Genomic DNA, 20,295 nt, shown 5'->3' with positions numbered 1-20,295 from the left:
GACAGTAGTTCTATCCAACCTATAAGTACACGTACCTTTGGTTAAAACAATGCTTGCTTATTTTGAATACAATACCTACTTGTAAGCATTAAAACACAATGCACAGAGCTCCATTATTAAGCTTCAAACTTCCTAATATCTTGCTAGATAAACTTTTCTGTAGCTTAGGGAGTTATTCTAGACAAGCGTTAATACACAGACCATTGTTCTATTTGTCCTTGCTTTTCTACTTTTTAAATAATTTTTCTGCTGACCTATCTCATGGCTACTGCTTAGCTCTAATCACAGTTCTGCTGTCTCTGAGGCCTGCCTTTTGCAGCTTTCCCAAAACCCTCTGATTTCGTGGATTCCTACACACTGTGCTGGAAGCTCAGTCTTTTCCATGCTGTTCTATGTTGTGGCTCCATCACAGCCTGCGGGGAGAGTGGGACAGGTCAGGAATTCAGTGCCTTTTGGATGGCTCTTGGGTCCAATAGAAAGAGGCTGCATGCAAATTGGAGTCTTCATATACATGGATTATGCTGGAGATTAGCAGTAATTACCATTTAGGGTAGTAATATTAGAGAGCTTTACTGAGGTGCACTGGCTCCACTCATCACCTGGTCTTTAAATCAAGATAACACACTTTTCAGAAGAAGGTACTTGGGCTCAGTCTGCATCAGTGGGGCTGCTGAAGGTACTCAGGGTGAGAGAGGGTCAGGATCTGGTGCTTACAGAAGTTCAAACCAGTACCGCTTCTGGCTTCAAAAATCCTGCTCTAGGCAGAAGGGACAACCTGTAATACTCTTTCTGGTCCATTTTTGTCCCCAAGCAACATTGTTTTGTGTCTTCTGTTGGTGGGTGAGTGGCACCTCTTGGACCTAGTCAGGCACCCTGTTACCATGTTAAACTGGCCTGAACTTCATTTCTGTTTGCTTATAGGAGTAGTGGTATTCTTTGCCTGTCTTCCAGTTGATGCCATCAGCATAGCTCCCATGTGCACCCATCCAGTACATCCCGTTCAGGTTGGAGTAATGGCAGTCATTGTACCACCATGCTCCCTTATATTCTGTGGCACAGTTAAAGGAACTCATGTCATTGTCGTGATCTGTTGTTGAAAATGGCATGTCCCTGTGGTACGATAAGGAGTCCCCTGCAGAGAACACACGTTCATGGTTACTGCAGTAGGGATCACAAACAGGACACTGATGTGTCTGTGCACCCCTGCTGGGCACCAGTGGCCCTTGCCAGGTGCAAGGCAGGTTGTATAAATCTTGCTGCTCTCTTGCTCTCTTTCCTCCTTGTCTTGGACAAAAGTATCCTTAGCTCTGCTAAAACACATCTATGAATGTAGAATTTATCTATGCCTGTGAATCAAGTGGGCCAGATTCTTTTCACAGCTACACAGATGTCACTTCTCTTGGAATGCTCAGGTTCTCTGCAGATACACAGGTCTGAATTACCAGACAGGGTTGCAGTGTGCACAGCCACATAAACCTAGAGCACTTCTCTCTCAGGTGTTGGTTTCACTCATTCCTGAATGATGGATATTGAATTTTGAAGATTTGTTTACTTAAAAAAAAAAAAAAAAAAAAAATCGGGTATTAAGAGGATGGAGTGCTGATGCTGCAGGTATTGAACAGCACCCCAGCCCTGGAAATGTTAGACCACCTGGGCAAATGTCTCCTGCCAATGTAACCAAAAGCAGACCTTGACCTGGCTGATGCAGAGCTCTTGGAAAGGTCAATCGGATGGGGTGCTGCCCAGGACCAGGCTCATTTGCAATTAAACCATAGGGCTGGGCTTGAAGGTAATGCTCTGAGTCACATTTCTTCGGGTGATGCATGTCCCCCTCCATCCCTGTACCCGGAGGTCACTCAGTACCTGAGGTACCATGGCCAGTTTTAAAAAACTGACCCAAAATGTAGATGATACACGGAGTGTGCATGATACATCTCTGCAGAGAAGCTGAACACTTCTGAAATGCTCTAGGAAACAGACTTTCCCAGTGAGCTGCCTCAAACTTACCAGCGTTTCCACCAAGGAAGTCTCCTAGAATCAGTCTGTATTTCTCTGACTCTCCTAAAACTCTGAATGAAGCATACTTGGCAAAATAGTAGTTGTTCTCAAAGTCTCTGAGGTCAACACGGAGTTCACAGGGTCCTAGAAGAGAAGATGGACAGCAGTGGTGCAGGGCAGATGGTGAGTATACCACTGGATTTCAGAATGGAGGGTTTAAGGTGCTGTGACCTAACTTGAGAGGAGCTGCCACTACCTGAGACATTTTGATTTCCTTAAAATTCCTGCAGAGCCTCCTATACCTTTGATGGTTTTCTAGGGAAGCACCTTTTCAGATATGATATTGGGTGGTCATGGGCAGGGGTCCTGCACACAGCTGTAACTCCGAGGTTGTGTATGGACCAGATGATGCCATCACAAACAGTCCAAGTAGGAAGATGTGTTGGCCTGTCTCCAGGGTAGATCATGCAGCTAGTTCATTCTCTTCCCTGATTTCTAGTTTTGCTTTTTTTTTAGAGTGCAGTTTCCAGTGTGCAGTAGGCTGCAAGAGCCTGCATCCTGCTTGGGATTAACAGTGGGGACCTCAGATGAATATGAGAAACTCAGAGGTCTGCAATGACCCAATTTGGTATAGGGGTTGGACTCTCATGGCCCCAGCCTGGAACAGAGGCAGACCTTACCCAGAGAGGTGAGGAAGTGGATGTTGTCATTCCCCATCCAGAACTCCGTCAGCTGGTTGCCAAAGCCTCGTTTGTATGAATCCCAATCTCGCAAGAAGTTCACTGACCCATCCCAGCGCCTCTGAAAAACCTGAAAGAGACCCTCAGCCCCACCAGCCCATCCCTCACTCAAAAGCATCCACAGTGCCTGGGGGACACACCCACCATGGTGAATGCTTCCCCTGCATCAGGACACTCTTGTAGGTGTCTGGAGAGCAAACCCCACAAGAATCCCTTGCTCAATGGTCTCTTCCATATGCCCTTGGAAATGAAAAGGAAATGATTTGCTGATTTAATCAGGGAGTGGGTCTGTGGCACTCAGCCTGCTTCCAGAGACAAGTCTTGGGGGAATCCCCTGTGTCCAGAGGGATTCACTCTGGCTTGCAGGTGTGAACTTCAGCTGTGTTTCTATTTCTGAGCCATCCTTTGCAGCCTTAACAAGAATCAATATAGGAACATGTAAACCTCCCTCTCCTCATCCTACTCACAATCCATCCCCCACCATCCGTGTCCATGTCACAGAAGACGGTGGTGGCATTGCAGTCTTGGGGGTAGATTGTGTACCAGCCACTGAAAATCTTCCCTTTGGCCAACAGTTCTTGGCAGTTCTCCGGTTCTGTGCAAATCAAACAGATCAAGTGCAAAGAGATTATAATGTATTTACTGTTCACAGGAGCACACCAGCCTTGAGCTTTTGAGCCCTTCACCACCTATCTGGCTCTTTGTACTGCAGACCTTAATGCAGAGCTGCTGGGAGCCAAACTCTGCCATGGCTTCTGGGCCCATATGTTGCCAGGGAGATGGGCACCTTCAAAAAAAGATGGTCTAAGGTGCTGAGACTCCTCTCATCTGCAATGATCTGTATGATGGAGCTGCACTGAAAAAGATGACAAACTCATGATCCAGAAATTTGTCCCAGCTCCAGAATGTATGCAGGGCACAGAGAGTGGGTGGGCAGTGGATAGCAAATAAATTAGTCACACAGGACAGTGTTACCTGTGAGGCAGTGAACAGGGTTCAGCTCATCCTTTATGGATTGAATCATAGAATCACCCACGGTTTGGGTTGGAAGGAACATTAAAGCTCATCTCATTGCCCCCCCCCTACCATGGGCGGGGACATCTTCCACTAGGTTGCTCCAAATCTCATCCAAACCTGGCCTTGGACACTTCCAGGGATGGGCAGCTGCAGCTTCTCTGGCCAACCTGTGCTAAGGTCTTACCACCTTCTGAGTAAAGAATCATCTCCTAATATCTAATCTAAATCTCTCCTCTTTTAGCTGTAAATTGTTCTGTAAATCACACAGTGACAGTGTCCTATCACTGTCCTTGCAAAAAAATCACTCTCCAGCTTTTTTATAAGCACCCCCTAAGTAGTAGAAGGCCACACTGAGGTCTCCCCAAGAAACAAAGTGCTTTTGAATATGTACCTTTATATATATATGTGTGTGTGTGTGTGCGCATATATATGCATCTTATGTATACTTTTTTCCCTCCCCAAAACCATACCTGCTGACAGAAGTTCAGATTCACAGGAGACTGAATTGTCCCTGTCAGACATCCCAACCTACAGCTGCGTCAGTAGTTGTTTTATGGAAAGCCTGGGAGGATGATCAGAGATGGTGGTGCTGGTGGTGCATGTGCCCCAGTGTGCTGTGTGTGATACATGTGTACACAGCTGTACCAGGCAGGGTACCCTGCTCTCCTAGGAGGGAGATGGTCCTGGACTTGGCCTTTTCCTTCCTATTAGTCAAATCTTTTACATGCCCAGAGAAATGTCTGGGGCAGCAAGGAACCAGTTCAGTGGCATCCCAATCTGTCAGGTGTTACAGCAGCTCTGATCTGTCTGAGCCTTTATTGTGGCCCTAGAGCACCCAGCTGTAGCCAGAGCGGGTTGTAGCTGTCCTTGAACTTTAGTTCATGGAGACAGAGCCAGATGGGGCAACTGAAAATTGTTTCTTTTATTTTTCTTTTTTTCTTCCAGTGAATAAGTTAGTCTGAGCACTATCACACGTATGAACTCCACAAGTACCAAAGGTGTCACTGCAAGTGCAGGAGTATAATTGCCTTTGAAGTAGCCACATGTCCATACAGGTGTTTGCAGTGGTTTCATCTTAGAAATCAGGACACCAAGTCTCTGAAAAATCGACCTCCTCCAGGACTCATGGAGGACAGGACATTTAAGTAGTGCTCAGAGGACCTGACTTTCCCAGCATGGCTGGAGTACAGAGGAGACCCACAGAAGCTGCATGTGTCTGTGAGATGCAAAGATAACAGTGATATTTCCTTATTCCATTCTTCAATGTCACTCTGAACTCATTTCTATTCCTATCCTGTCCTGACTTCTGGTGCAGGTAGTCCACCACCATCCACTCTGCAGAGCTGACCAGTGTCGTGAAGACCTAAGATGAAACTTACCCCAAATTTCTGGAAATCCAGGCTCTCCTTTTGTTCCTGTTGGATAAACAACACCATCAATTGCTCTCCACCTCCCACACCCAGCATTCCCCTTCCCCAGTATTGAGATTTGCCAAGACAAATCCTGCTGCACTGGAAAGCTGTTATGTTACAGGAAGTGATTGGCTCATCTGCACCAAGCAAATGAAAGGCATAGAGAAAGCAGGCAGGAAGGGTTGCTCAGTATAAGCTGTCCTGGCTGCTGCCAGGCCCACCAGAGGAGACCCACCAGCCTATCTGCACAGACCTAGTAAAGCACAGAGAGGCACGTGGGAAGCCAATATCAATTTATGCACAAGGAGTGGCAGCCTTGCCTCTCTTGGCCTGTTGGACCTGGCATGATGTAGTTCCTGCTGGCATCTGTTTTAGGGCTTAGAGGTCCAAATGGTGAGACTGACACAGGACGTGTTCCTGTTGGACCCAGCTGCTCTGCTTGCTGCTGTGCAGCCCATGGAGCTGTCTACCAGCAGTTTGTGCCAGTGAATCCCACTGGGCTAGGATATGTGGGATAGGAGTGGGTGAATGTGGGAAGGAGGAAGCAATGCACCTTGGAAAGGCAAGTTGTAAGTCCCATCAGGGGAATGGCTGCTGCTGGTACAGGGCTTCAGCCAGTGGTTTGGGAGCAGCAGTGACAACTGGAGCACTAGAACCATCTGCCAGACCAGTGGTGTTGGACCCCGTGATTGCCAGCCAAATTCCAGAGGGGGAGGCCACAGTGCAGATTTGTGCTCAGTGGTGGGTGCCTGTGGCCATCACATGCAGGATGATGGCATAAGGGAAAAAACCCATGTTTCCCTAATACCTTATTGCTAGTGCTGGTAGAGACATGTTCCTCTGGCACTAGCAGCAACTGAATTTCTTTTGAGCCTCTGCATTTTGCCATAGCATGAGAATATTAAGAGCTCTGCGCAAATCTGGCTGGTCCCTCAGCCCTGTGGCTTCTGCAGCTGATGGTGCCAGGTGGCAGCACCAGCTGCCTGAGTTGAGAACAGCACCTGTTACTGAACATCTGGTTTGGGAGCAGGACTACCCACAGCACCTGCACCAGGGCAGAGCCTACGATGAGGTATAACTGTCAGCAAACAGCCCCATCCAGTCTCTGTAACTGCTCTCATCTGATGTAGGAGAACAGCACAGGGTAGAAGTTTACAAAGTAGCTCACATGATAAATTCAGCACAGCGTGATTTACCTTTCAGTCCTGGGAAGCCAGGCTCTCCAGCTGCTCCTACAAAATATGAGAGGAAAATGCTCATCACAGACTATCCAATGCAAATGAATTACTGTGCCTCTACAAATGGCTGCTCCAGCCCCTCAATACGTCTCAAATGTACAAGAGAGGCTGTCAAGAGGTGCAAAGCTACAGTGCTTGGAGGAGTGTCCCAGGTGGTGCTGCTGCCTCAGCCTGGCTGTTCTCTTGATCAGCAGTATCTCCCAGGAACAGCAAGAAGAGCAGGATATAGAGGAGAGAGAGCTGCTTCTCCATCTCTTGGAATGTATGGGGCTTCACAGTTCCATTTCAGTGATTTTTTTTGTGGGGGCTTTCTCTTTACAGTCAGGCACTTAAAAGATTTTGATCAATAGGGTTTGTCAGGGTTTTCAGTGGTTTTGTCCATCTCCTGCTGGCATTTCAGTTCAAGTCTTGGGTGCTTTTGGCCAGGAAATAGCTTCATATTCAGCATGTAAAAAGGGACGTCTTCCCTTTAGTTAGTCAGTGCTGCTCAGTCCCTACACAAGTTCCCTTGTGCTAGATCCTTTAGTAGAGACGCTTTTCCAGTATTTGCAGCACATTCCTGCTGAAGGTCCTAAGCAGGCCTGGGCAGTGAAAGCCAGTTTCTCAATAGACATTGTCCTCTTCAGGGGTTCATCCCATTACAAAGGAAACCTCATCCTGTGCCATTGTTTGATCTCGTTCTTGTGGTCAAGTGGGCACTGCACACCGAGTGGAAGGCTGAAGGCTGCTGAAAGCAATGATATGCCTAGGCCTGAGCAGCAGGGCTGAGCCAGAGTAGACTTACAAGATGAATCGTGAATATTGTGTGACTAACACCATCAGTATTATTTACCTAAAAATAGATGACAAAGATGCTTATGCTAACTGTTTATAACCTTCTGTAGCTATCTGCAAGAAATGTATCATTTTAAGAAAATTTTCCAGCTGAGAGGCTTATTTGTAAGGTATTTTAGGGGAAAACCCTCCCAGCCAAGACCTGGGCTCTGGCTGAGCACGGGCCCTGGCTAAGTGGAAAGCATGCCATCAGATTCGGGCATTCCTGAGCTAAAAATAAAATCAAGTCACTTTGGCTTGCTCATTTAGGCCTGTAAACACTGGACTCCCTTTCAGGGGAAATCCAGAGACCTCACCTATGGGATCTCCTACAGCATGTAGGATTTCCCCAGTTGCCAGGAAGGGTTGCCCTTCCTGTGAAACAGGGCTCCCCAGCGACTGGATGATGTTAAAGTATTTAGGCAATTAGTGATGTATCCTTCTAAATCACTATCCTGCCTCTTGTATAGTAATGATTAGGTGCATTACCTTGCTAATTTTTTGCTTGTTGCCAAAGCCAAGCATATAGGTTTATTGAATGTATTATTTAACTTTTGGTTTACCTCTATATTCATAGTAAAATAAGACCATTCTTTCCACTGGTATGTTCTTGAAATTGCCCATGTCAATTGGCAGAACAAGCACTCAGCATAGTGCCTCTGCATCAGGCCTCTGGGCTGAAGCTCCATGGAGAGCTCCAAAGCTCCTCAGGGCTGGGAGGCATTTGGGCAGGCTTGCTGTGCTGGGGGCAGGTTAGGGTAGGAATGGGGAATGGGGAGAGGTCTGATTTTAGGGTCAATGAGAAATTCTGAGAAGAGTGGTGTCTTCTTCTGTGTTGTGGTCCGGGACACTCAAGGACACTGTTTCTGGTGTTCACTCCATGCAAGAGCCATACCCCAAATCAGGCTTTTCCTATGCTACTTCAGCACCGTTTCTTAGCCTATGGCCAGTCCTGCAGTTCATCTCTGTAGACCCAATCTCCTAATATATGTCCTGAGCTTGGGGGCATTTACAGATTAGAGCTGCATATGTTGTACATTACCTTTTGCACCAGGTGGTCCTGCTTTCCCAGGGAATCCCTGGTCTCCCGTTTCTCCTGCAAAGAGACTCATTTTTTATGTGCATGTTACAAACTGACCAGAGCGGGGAGTCACTCAAGCCTGGGCAACTGGGCCTTGCCTTTCACAGAAATGGGGGAGCTGAGGTAATCAGATTCAGTCTTGTAACCTGGTTTTACTCTTTTACCTTACTCCTGTTTTTCTATTGAAGCCTTACTACACTGGTACTGCCATTCAAAGTCTAAATTTGCAATTCACATATGAATTCTTATGAGCTTTGATACATCGTGGAGCCAGTCTATGGATTTTGCTATGGTAGGTCATCTCGCTCAGCTGACATGATTGACCTTCTCTGTGAGTTGGCTATGAAAGCTCTGAAGGAGCCCCATCTCCCTTGCTCCCTGGAATAGAGGTTGCCAGTACATTTCCCACACTGTTCCCCAAAAAAACAGGCAGGAGATTTCAGCCTCCCTCCCACCCAGACTCTTGAATACAGACCCAAAAAATAAATGGATGATTTTCTGTAGAAGAAACGAATAAGACACTTCACACCCCAAGATCACATCAGATTTGTGACAGGACTTAAGGAAGAAACAGGTCACTCCATGTGTACCAGCATATGTTTAATTGGGGTGTTTTTGTCTCCAGTTCTCCAGTTCCTCACAGCAGCCAGTGCCAGGCCAGCTACTGCTCCAGCCTCAGCTTGCTTCTCCTATGCAAAGGAACAAAACCATCTCATCTCACAGTGCTCATCACTGGTTTTGGGGGCCTCACCTTTTGTTCCTGGGAGACCTGCTTCTCCTTTTGGGCCAGAGACACCTGGGATCCCTGGACATCCTTGAAGAATGGCAAGTCGGTCAGCATCACGCAGTCCCACTATTCTCACCTCTGAGAAATGAAGACAGTCTTTGTGAAGATTATTAAGGCTCTGAAATGTCTTGGAGAGGAATCCAAATCATTTGAAGTTGAGGAACAGTATAATCAAAAGCACTGAGTATGGAAGTATCAGGGTGTTGAATGGATTGACAGATGGCAGTGAGGATCTCACATATTAGAGGAGCCAGACTCTGCATCTCTCTGGCTTCAGGGGAGTTCAGTAGGAGAGGAGGCTGATAAATATGACATTGCATGCATGACAAATATACTGTAGTTAATAAAACATAAACTGAGAGGTGCCCCAATGGGGTATTCATAGCAGACTAAGTGTCACTGGTGGATCTGTGGGCAGTAAGGGTAAGAGTTCTTCTGAATTTCCTGATGGCAGGCCTGTTTGAAATTGCCCCAGGCCTTCTTGGGGAATACAGTGAGAACGCTGTGCTGCGCAGCATCCCCAGACGGATCCTTTGTCTTGTTCTGTATCCTTTGGTAACTGCACGGAGGACCTACTGAAAAAAACCCAAACTAGGGGGGAAAACTTCACTGAAGACTGTCTGTTCCTAGACACCCCACTGGTCAGGGAACGATGTTACATCACTAATTGGAGCCAGTAGCTTTCTTAAACAGCTGCTGCTGAGACTTCAGTCTCCCCTTACTCTCCTCCCACTGGCAGCCGAATTTAAAAAAGCATAGAAGGAAAAAAAACCATATGCTACTTCTCCCCCCTCCCCTCTCCCTTCCCAACCTCTTTCTCTTATCAGGAGAGATGAAACAGGCTGTCTCAGTGAGACAGCAGTAAGGTTTGTGGTTTACTCACCTGAGCAGGTGTCCTCAGCATCACAAATAGTCACTCTTAGGCTGAGCAGTACCAAAAGGACTGGGGCCACTGTCCCCATGGCCAGTGCTGCTCTGCACAGCTCCCCTCAGCCACTTCCCGGGTGCTGTGGTCAGCACTGACCCATCCAAGCATTTTATATCTAACAAACAGCCTCAGTGCAGGCTCCACCTCTGTACTTGCCCACTGGCTGCTCTCAGGTCTGGGGCCTGGCTGAGTCTCAAGTTATTTCGCAGATAAGCTACTTTCCAAAAGTCTGGGGTTGGGATGGAAAAGTTCTTGCCTCACTGCCCCGGCCTGCCTCACCTCCGTCCTCAGTAAATTTCGGATGCCTTTCCCTTATCATATTGTATTTCTATTTTAGATAAAATGAACCAGCAAAACCATATTTACCTAAGTGTAGACAGCTCCCCTCATCCTCCCTGCTAGTAGCCCTCTATGAAGAGCAGAATTTACTGTGTAGATGGGAAAACTGAGGCACTGGGAATCAAAAGCCCAAAGTCAGCTGAGGCCAGTGGCAGAGAGAGGCTACACAGCCTGGATCACATTCCAGTACTCTTCCTGTCTGTCAGCCCAGCACCGCTTCTTGCCCTTCAAGCTTCCATTTGTACATGATTCATGAATGACAGAGTTCAAACTCAGGCAAGGGTAGGTAGACAGAGCATGTTTGATTCCCCCCCGCCCCCCCCCCCCCCCCACCTGTCCATTGTATTAGTGAGCAGGATTTCTGGTTTCTTTCACCCTGTGCTTTGCTCATTTCTGGCAGTGTTACTAGATCCAGTCTGCTTCATCATATTATTTTCAGACCCAGAGCCTGTAAAGTTTATGAATTTTAGTAGAGGGCAGAACTTAAGTTTTTCCTCCTTATTGTTACATCCCAGTTCAGAGGAGACTGATTTATTGGAGATTTTTCCCAGGATATCAGAGGCAGAACACAGCTCCCCCTCAAGCACTTCTGTCATAAGGTGCTTCTAACAGCCCAACTTCCAATGATACATGAGAGTTTGATGCTAGGCAAATGGAAGAAGGTGAGGGAGAAGTAAGTATTTGATTGCCATTTAAATTCAGCATCCCCCATATAGCCCAGATATACACTCATATGCATATTCTTATTCATATATGTAATAATATAAAATAATAATCCAGTAGATGTTGCAGTCATTTTAATTCCTAAGAAACAATTCTGACAGTCGTTCTCCCTTCTGGAAAAACTGCAAGAAAATCAGAGAAATTGGGGCAAAATGGTCTGCATTCAAGTTTGGGTTTTGCTTTACCTGAGAAAGAGCATCTCAATTGTGGCAGCTGGTGTGTTGCAGTTCTTGGGGCAAAATGAGATCAGATCCTTTCTTCCTTCAGGAGAAAGCCTCCCAGAAGGAAATAGAAAAAGGATTGGCAGGTGCTAGGGAGAGAGAGATCCATGCAGGACAGTCTAGGGTGAATGGGAGCTGTACACCTCTCTTTTCTCATCTGTACAGCCTGTGCTGTCCATCTGCAGTGGATTGGTGTCTGGAGTAGGGGGCAGGTGGAAGTGATGTAGAGCCAGCCCCCTGCACTGAGAAGCCTTCTCCTGCCCAGTGCCTCTCCTCTCTTTGTGGAAACATCTGCAATACCTTGTTTCAACTTGGAGGCAAAAGCTGCTGCCTTCATCTGTTTCCCTTTTGTAAATTACTCCAAAAAGCAAAGACCTTACATATTACCCCATAATTACAGTCTCTCTAGGACTCCAGGCTAGATCTGTCTTGACAGATCTAAAAATAGATTAAAAATGTTTGCCCTGCTTTTTCCAGGTACTCTATTAGCAGGTTGCAGGTCTGGGTTGGGCTGAGAACGTATGTTATGAAAACAGCTGTGATGTATCTGCCCAGCACTGATGCATCCCCCTAAGTGTAACCAGCTGTGAGCTCCATCCAACCCGGGGGACATCAATATCTCCCCACTTTCATCTGGGAAAGCAGCAGTGTCCTTGTTGACGCGGCTACTTTTGGGAGCAGGGAGGAGACTGCCAATGAACAAGCTTAGTCCAAAGTAGGTCAGACTCCTGGGGGTAGATTTTGAAATTGGCGCAGAGATCAATATGTCCTTAATTGCCTTTCCTCGTGCCAGTACCCAATGAAGGTTGCAGAGGGCTGATTAGGCTTGAAAGCATACAAAGATCTTAGATCAAAGAACATCCTGACTTCAGATAATCTTGATATATTCCACATTTTACAACACTACCAAAGAAGAAACGTGATTTTGAAAATATGATGTTCTATTTCCAAAACATTTTAATTTTTTCCCCTCAGTGCTGCTATTTTGTAGGAAACTCCTGAACACATAAGTTTCAAAATACAAATTATTGAAATTTAGTTTTCCAGATGCTTCAAGGTAGAGAAGATAGCTCAAAATAAGGTAACTCTCAGCTTCTTTTCTAAACCTACCCACCCATCAGAAAAGCAACTTCCAGCTGCATTGTGATATGTAATATGTGGCCTTATGATAGCTCTTTAGCACTGGCATGCTATGAACCAAGACATACACACCTTTTCAAAACCACAAACTCACTCACCTATGATCCCATATGCTGGGTTTCTCCCTCTCATGCATAAGGTTCCAGAGCTCTAACATGCAACTTTAATAGCAAGCCATGTGCACGTAATCATGTCTTTTCTAAACCAGCATTTCCCTCAACTTCAGTGTAACCCCAATTCACCCAAAGGCCTTGCAGGGCAACAAACTGGGTCCATTCAGCCTCTGCTTTAATCTTAGGATGTGGGGTTTTAATCTACTCTCAAGTCCCTTTTTTGATGATCCTTGCCTGATCCCTTGCTATCCCACTGCTATCATGCCTCACTCTTGATTTAGCTTAGGCAGCTCAGAGACAATGATACCTACTTTGTCAGCTAAGATATGGACTTCAGATCTCCAGAGACACTTTCTGAATTTCTTCTAGAAGGAGGAGAGCACCTTCTTATTTATTTTTTGTACAGAGAAAGCCTATCAAAAACAACTGCAAAAAAACCATAATCTCCTACCTTCATTGTTTTAACAGTCTGTATTCTCAATTACAAATCCACCTTGATTTCTTGACAGAAAGTGCAAAGACAGACCATTCAATTGATTGCAATGTCTCTGAAAGAGCAACAAAACCTGTAGTTACATAAATGCATAATGAACATTTCTGATTCAGCTTTAATACCTTTCTCAGTGCCCAGTTCTACCCATAAGCTTCACATCATCACTGCCAACCTAGATGCTGTTAGATTTCTGCTTATTTGAGAAGACAGATTGTGTATAAAGAAGTAATATTATGTGGCACAGTATAAGTACAGTTCAAGGAAAAATATTTCAAACATATTTTACAGACATAAAAAAGCATTGAAAAAAAGCTGTTACTGAAAAAAAAAAAATAAAAATCCTGCCTTCTTTCTGGGAAGCTGGTGGTTATGTTGGGGTTTCAGGGCCTTGCAATCCTAACAGTAAAAGTGCCATAACAAAATCATCCACTGAAGTGGTAATTTCTGAAATGAAAGGATTCAATGTGCCACCACAGATGAGCATGGGAAGCCTTAAACTGAGAGTTTGCTTCTCTTGAAACCTCAGGAGGCCATCCTGCTAAACACAGCATTTTCAGCTTTGTAAAATTCATGCCTGTGTGATGGCCAGGAGCTGTTACTCTGGAACAAACTGCTCCTGTCTGAAGGTTCCCAGAAGAATGCCATTTACACACCTTGGCTGTTTGCAAAAGTGAGGACAGCAGCCACCTTTGTTTGTGTATGCGCTGTTGTCATATTCATGGAAAAAGTGGCCAATACGAAGACAGTTTCATTCAGCAGGGAACACCTCATCTCAGTATTTGTTAGTAATAGCTGTGAACATTTCTTAAAATAAAACAGGTTCAAATAATATCCTTAATACCATGCTGCATGCTTGGGCTAGCCTCTAACAGGACCAACAAAGCAAGTCTACTTCTGTTCTTCCTACCCAGGCCTCATCCACTACAAGAATGTTCTGAGCTCATTGGTGAGGCTTTCTATGCATTTCAGTTACAGTAATTCTAAGACAAAATCCAAAATTATTCCAAAATTAAATACAAGAGACTGTAGAAAATGTTACATAGTGTTCAAATGTCTCCTTCATGCTCTAGAAAAGTAAAGGCTACTTTATATTACAGCATGGCTCACTGCTGCTCTGGAGAAATGCATACTTATCCTTTCAGGAATGAGTGACTTGCCAGGAAATAGAAAATTAATCTTTTTCTAGACCTGCTCACTATAATTAATTTAATTGGTTTACATTAGTGTAACTTCCACAATCATTCCGTTCCAGGATAACTGCAAGACATACCTCTTCTAGATTTTGGAGAGAAGTACACTGAAGACAAAGTTTGCTGAATGCAGTAATGTTTTGGAGTAAGGTTTTGGTTTTCCTCTACTTTCTGTTATGGAAGCTGTTGTTTAGCAACCACCCTGCTGAAGTCCTCACTCTGGGGACTGGTGATGGAAACACAAAGCTAAACAGACAGTCTCCAGCTCTCTGGTTCTACTATAGAACTCAGAAATGGCCAAAGGACGTAGTCTACAGCAACGAGAATAACAACAAAGACGAGAGAAATTAATCCTACCTAGACAGTCTAAACAAGAGTATGGCAGCATCCCTTAGTAATATGGTACAACACGACTCACCACAGAAGACTCACCACAGAACGGTTGTCTGGAAGCTGCAGCTAGGCAGAGGAACACCAGTGAAACATCTGTTGTCAGAGTTTGGGAGCTTCAGTAAGATGTAACTTTTATTTGCTCCAGGCTCAAAAGTCCAGACTATGCTCCTGTGCAACAAACTACATACTGCTTCCTAGCTAGGGGCCATATGCTTTCCATTTGGAGCACCTGGCTTTTTCTTTTAAAAGTAGGACAAAAAATTAAGTTACTTCTCTTGCTGGAGAAAACTTTGTCCATGGGTATTTTCTGAAAGATTGCCAGGGACCTAAAACCAAAATAGCGATTGTCTGCTACAAAAATTAACCCCACAAGCCATGTGCACTCTAACGGGTCCAAAGGAAGGCTATCTGCCTTATCCCAGTTCAAATGCAGCCCAAAGTAGTAACTCAGCATTCTGTAGAAATGGTAATTGTAACTATCTGAGTAAATATGGCTTTTGGAGATACCAGCTCTCTCTATTTTACAGGATTTAAATTCCTTACTCAGCTTGTCTCATAGAGATCATCGGATAAATGTGTGTCCACATTAGGCTGCCGGGCAGTGCAGCAATACAGGAACTATGTTCTTGCTTGTCTTGGCTTTGTATAGTTTCCTAATGCTATGAAATGAGAACATCTAGAACCTCCCTGCAGTACCTGAATGGAAACTTGCAAGCAGCAGCTTTTAGTTTTTACTGGCATCTCTCCCATTTCTCCTCAGAATATTTTCCCCAGCTACCAAAATCTTCTTCTTAAAGCCCCTAAAATTTCCTACCGCCATTCCCATTTCCTTGCATTCTGTTTCCAACATTCCTTGCAATGTTTCTAATTCTCCTTATACCCAAACTCCTCCATCATTCCTACAGCAACCTTCTCAAGCCCTCTACCTGTTTTCCTGGTTACTACTTATTTGGCTTAGAGCGCTTGATAAGGTAGTTCATTATTTGGAGCATGTGGTGATAGAGCATTGGCCCTTGGAACACACAAGGGTACAAGATTTCCCTGCAAGCTGTTTGGGGCTATCTCCTATTTGCACAAACCAGTTTTAATTCTTGAGGGCTGGGGAAACAGGAAAAATGACAAGGGCTAGAGCAGAAACACTGAAAGCAGGCTGGTGCCCAGCTTTGTTTCCTTTAAAAGACTAAAATAGCAACTCTTGAACAACACAGAAATACGACCATAGCATTCACTTTGCATGGAAAATGCTGTTGGAGAGAAAGAAAAAGAGAGCAAATCCTCTGTTGGTATTTCAACAGGCATTTGCAGGACTAGGGCTGTACCAGTGCCATTTCAAATAATTATCCAAACTGATATTGTTTGCAAGCTATCTGCCTTAATTTTGTGACTGAAAGGTTAAAATATTTTTGTGAAAATAAAAAAGGAAGATCTTGGAATCAGTCACATAGGATAGTCTGATAAAAGTGTATATTACATGTAAGTAGCTGCTCCAGGAGTGCCTTACTTTGACCCTCAGGTGGTTATACAGTGTATTACTTCTAATTTCATCTGATATTTTTCCTTGCCTCTCTGAGGGTGCGAAACAAAGAGCTCTCAGACCTTAGTATTTGGTCTTACCTCCTATGTTTAGTGTGGAGTACTAGAACATTCCTGCTGCAAATTAGTCCCTGCATCCAGCATTATTGATTTCTTTCTTTTCAATTGAAGACTTAATTACAAACCGCGAGCTTCAGACAGATTAAATAATTAACCTTCATGAGAACTCTGTGAGACCAGTAGGCTATATTTCAATCTGAGGCTCAGGGAGACTCAGTGAGTACCAGTCAGAGATACTGGTTCTGAATGCCTCAGTTGGAATTACTTGATTTGGCTTCAGCAAATGAGGATATTTTATATGCAGCCTTTGTCAGCATACAGCTCTTAGTAGGCATGGGTTCCACAGATCCCTTCTCAGGGTGTCAGGAAGGTCATCTACATAATGAGGTACATCCACTAATAAGCCAATGTAGGAAATCTGGGTAGGTAAGAGAACACTACAGCAGGGAAATAACTGAATGTTATTTTTCCTGGTGAAACAAAAAGAAAATTGTAATGGATAGACTTGAAAGAAATCTCTATTAATCTCCATCCTGCCTCTTTTTCTGCTGCCTTATCTGAACTTTCAGATAGATCTATTTTTTGAAGTTTAATTCTGAGTAATTGCTTAAATCCAGGTGTCATTTAAAAACTCACAAGAAAAAAATGTACTGTTGTCAATTCCCTGAAAAAATGGGTTTTAAAATCCTTTCTCTCTGGAGGGTAGGAGTGAGTTAACAACACAAATTTTAAAAATCTGATGAACAAAATTATTTATCATATCTGCTACAAAGCCAAGAGTCAGTACATTTTTATAATTAGACTCTTCTAGCAAGAAAAAGACCTCTGTATGTGATCTCTTTCAAATTGAGACAGTCAGTCACAGTGTGTGCAGTCCCTCCTGTTGAACTGGTGTTAGCATCATCTGCTGCTGGGATGCAGCATTTGATCTCCCTGGGCAAACCTGTCCCACACATACAGCCTTGGCAAACCTGTTCGAGGTATTGCAGCCTGGCATGCTACACATTTTATTGAAGCAATAATATTTCCTTCAGCAGCTTTTAAATGTTTCCTTTTTTTCCCAGTACTGGGTCACCATCTGCTCTTAATTCATACCTTGCTATTGAATCTGTTCTTCCAAGACTGCCAGGAAGGTTATTCAATTTCATTAAGAGTAACCATTCAAATACTAATGAACTGCCTCTGACCTGGGGGACCTGACAAGCATCACATCAAACACCATCTTGTTTTTGGTCTTTCTCCTTCAGAAGAGAACATGGAGAAATGTTTTCTACTAGAAACTTCCCCACAGTGAGGGTTACCAGTGTTGATGACAGGTGAGGAAGATGGAAAGCTATAAAATTTCTTTTGCTTCCCTCTGCTTGCTCAAGAGGGAGGAGAGGCTGTGATATATGGCATGGCAGACCAAAGATGGGAAACTTCATACAGATGGCATGGGGAGGGGAGAATGTGAGATCTTGCCAGCCAGGTACCACCTTATTAAGAAAATACTGGGGAGAAGAGGAAGGATAGACACCTTACCCTGCAAACAAAACCTGTCTGTTCAGACAGAAGGAAGCAAAGGAGGCGGCAGTTTTACCCACCTACCCCTGCTGACGCAGAGGCTGGGGCTCAGGGCAGCTGTGCAGCCCTTCCCCATGGCACTAATCCTGCACTGCAATGTTGTGGTGTTGCCACATCTGGATCCAAACAGGAGAGGATAGGCCCTAACCATTTACTCCTGATCCAGGCACACTCACACAGCCCTTCCCAGAGTGTTGGTCACTCATCCCCACCTTCTTGTTTTCATGCAAAGAGTAATCTGAAATGATTCCCAAATAGCTAAAACACCAAAGCACACTGGGAAAGGCAGGTTTAACACAAAATACATGGCTGCAAGAAAAAAGTAATCTCATTTAGCATGGGGTGTTGCTCTTCCTGTTTTCCTTCATGCTTTTCTATAGAACAATCTGTAAACAGAGGTGAGGAAAATCCCTCTCCCTGGAGGCAGAATTAAGTGATTATGCATCCAAAATTTACTCAAAATTTTAAAACTTAAGCAAGCACATAGTAGTTCCTGTCCACAGCAAGTCTGGCAAACCTCATTTCTCTTTAGGTGGCATTGGCCACTTGGCCAGATCTCTCTGTGTCTCAGGCACTGGGGACTGCATTGACCAGGGCACAGACAGTCTGAAACTAGTCTGGATTGCCAGCATGCTGGGGACAACTGGGGACCGGAGTGAACAGAAACAACTAGCCTCTGGAGCTGTGACTTCATTTTAATCACGCAGATTTCTCCAAATGTAGGGATGCAGCTCCACAGACCATCTTACCACAAAAGGTAGTTCTGATCTGGTTCTCCTGTCCTCCACAAAAACTACAGGAATTTGAATTTTGTGTTACTTTTAGAAATTTAATCTCAGCTTCACAAGAAACAATCCCTGCAGGCCCCTGCTTTCCAGAGCACCAGTCCTTATTGATTTCCAGTTCCCTGGAAAACCTGCCTCAGTCCCAATATGAGCCAGCAACAGTCGCAGCCTGGCTGAGCAGAAGTCTGGAGAGGTCAGAACCTTCCCCTGGACTGCTGCACTTGGAGTGAGATCTAGCTACAAATGCATCTCTGGAAAGAGTCTCCACAACATTCTAGGATCAGACCTTTAAAATTACTCCAAAGGGCAACAGCTCCAGCACGAGTCCTTCCTTGTCCCAGCCCTGGCTTACTGACATACACACAGAGGAAGCCAACGGTCACACAGGCCCTGCTTGCAGAATTCCTTATCCAAACCCTTACCTTTCCCTGCACAGTGCTGAGGGAAATCTGACAGATGATTAATAAAGTACCTTTGTTGAGAGCAGTCATCACCCCGGCCTTCAGGCTTGGCAAGATTTTGTAGTGAACATGTTGCCCGATTGATAAATGACACAAAACTTGGATAAGTTTTGTGGGTGCTTTATTAAGGGCCCGGGGAACTGGGGGACTCACGTCCCTAAAGTCCGAGCCCCCAAATTCACGTATGGGTGCTTCCCTCTTATACATGCGATTCACAACAAAGTCTCCAAGGAACAGTTTCCCCGTTCCCCTTGCCTAGTCTCCAAGGAACAGTTCCCCGTTCCCCTTGCCTGGTCACAGACCCCTTATGATACATTCCTTGGTTCACAAACAAGATCATTAATCCTCTGCTTATCTTATTCTAAGAGCATTGTATGCTGCCTCTAGACAGGTTAGCATTCTTACTTTCTTGCACTAGTTTAATTATTTATTAAATCCCTAAGACTACCTGCTAGGTTACACACAAAACTCAACACACTTTTCAACGGCTACAAAACTGCTTTTTAACAAACCAGTTCACACACAACTCACTATAATTAAATATTTTGCTAAATTTCATTTCTTTTCCAACATTTCCCCCCTTTTGAGCATCCTTCAGTCCTGCTGCAAGGATGCTCAATCAACAGTATTGACAGTAACATCTTCATAACGAGGTGGGGAATGTTCTTCATTCTGCCGCCCACGGGTCATCGCCTTCAGCAACCGGAGAGATCGCCTCCTTTCCTTTTCGATCACACCTAAGAGGCATCTATATACAATCCATATAGTCACTAGAAATACTAAAAACATTAGTACATACTGTATAGCAGACGTAATCCAGCCAGACAGGTGAAGCCCCAAAGAATCAAATACTGCTCCTATCCAATTATGCTGTGCTTCCCTTTCAATTTCCTTGGTTTTTGTTTCCACTTCTGCCAGTTGAGAAATATCTTTCTCAACTTCAAGTGTAACATTTGGAATGTGTACACAGCAATGATCTATTCTCCTACTCAGGTAACCACAAACTCCATGTTCCTTTAACAGTAGCAAATCCAATGCCATTCTGTTTTGTAGGGTCATTCTTGATGTAGCTTGCAATTGCAAATTTAGATCCTTAAATCCCTTCTTAGTAACTGCTGCCAACCTTTCTGTCTGTCCTAACAAATTGTTGAGCATTTCCCTGTTTCGATATGTCGCTACCGGAGGGAATAATGACTCCAATATCCATCCAAATTGCACTCCTGAGCCAGGTTCATGCCACTGCTCCTCTAGGGATTCTTCCCTCTTT

The 20,295-nt window shown here is 44.6% G+C and overlaps 1 protein-coding gene across 1 annotated transcript; it reads right to left on the bottom strand.

Annotated features, from left to right (window-relative positions):
* Positions 1-884: 884 nt before the first annotated feature.
* LOC131092010 (ficolin-1-like) lies at positions 885-10,048 on the bottom strand. Its single transcript, XM_058038474.1, has 9 exons — positions 9,970-10,048; positions 9,051-9,182; positions 8,261-8,314; positions 6,364-6,399; positions 5,135-5,170; positions 3,206-3,333; positions 2,679-2,820; positions 2,008-2,142; positions 885-1,132 (listed from the first exon to the last, which is right to left on the bottom strand). Exons 1-9 carry the CDS (start codon positions 10,046-10,048, stop codon positions 885-887), a joined length of 990 nt encoding a protein of 329 aa, XP_057894457.1.
* Between the last annotated feature and the right edge of the window lie 10,247 nt (positions 10,049-20,295).

The sequence above is a fragment of the Melospiza georgiana genome, chromosome 20 (assembly GCF_028018845.1).
Source record: "Melospiza georgiana isolate bMelGeo1 chromosome 20, bMelGeo1.pri, whole genome shotgun sequence".
In the NCBI taxonomy this organism is placed as follows: Eukaryota; Metazoa; Chordata; class Aves; order Passeriformes; family Passerellidae; genus Melospiza; species Melospiza georgiana.
Note: the sequence above shows the minus strand (reverse complement) of the source record. Positions and strands in the feature narration are given on the sequence as shown.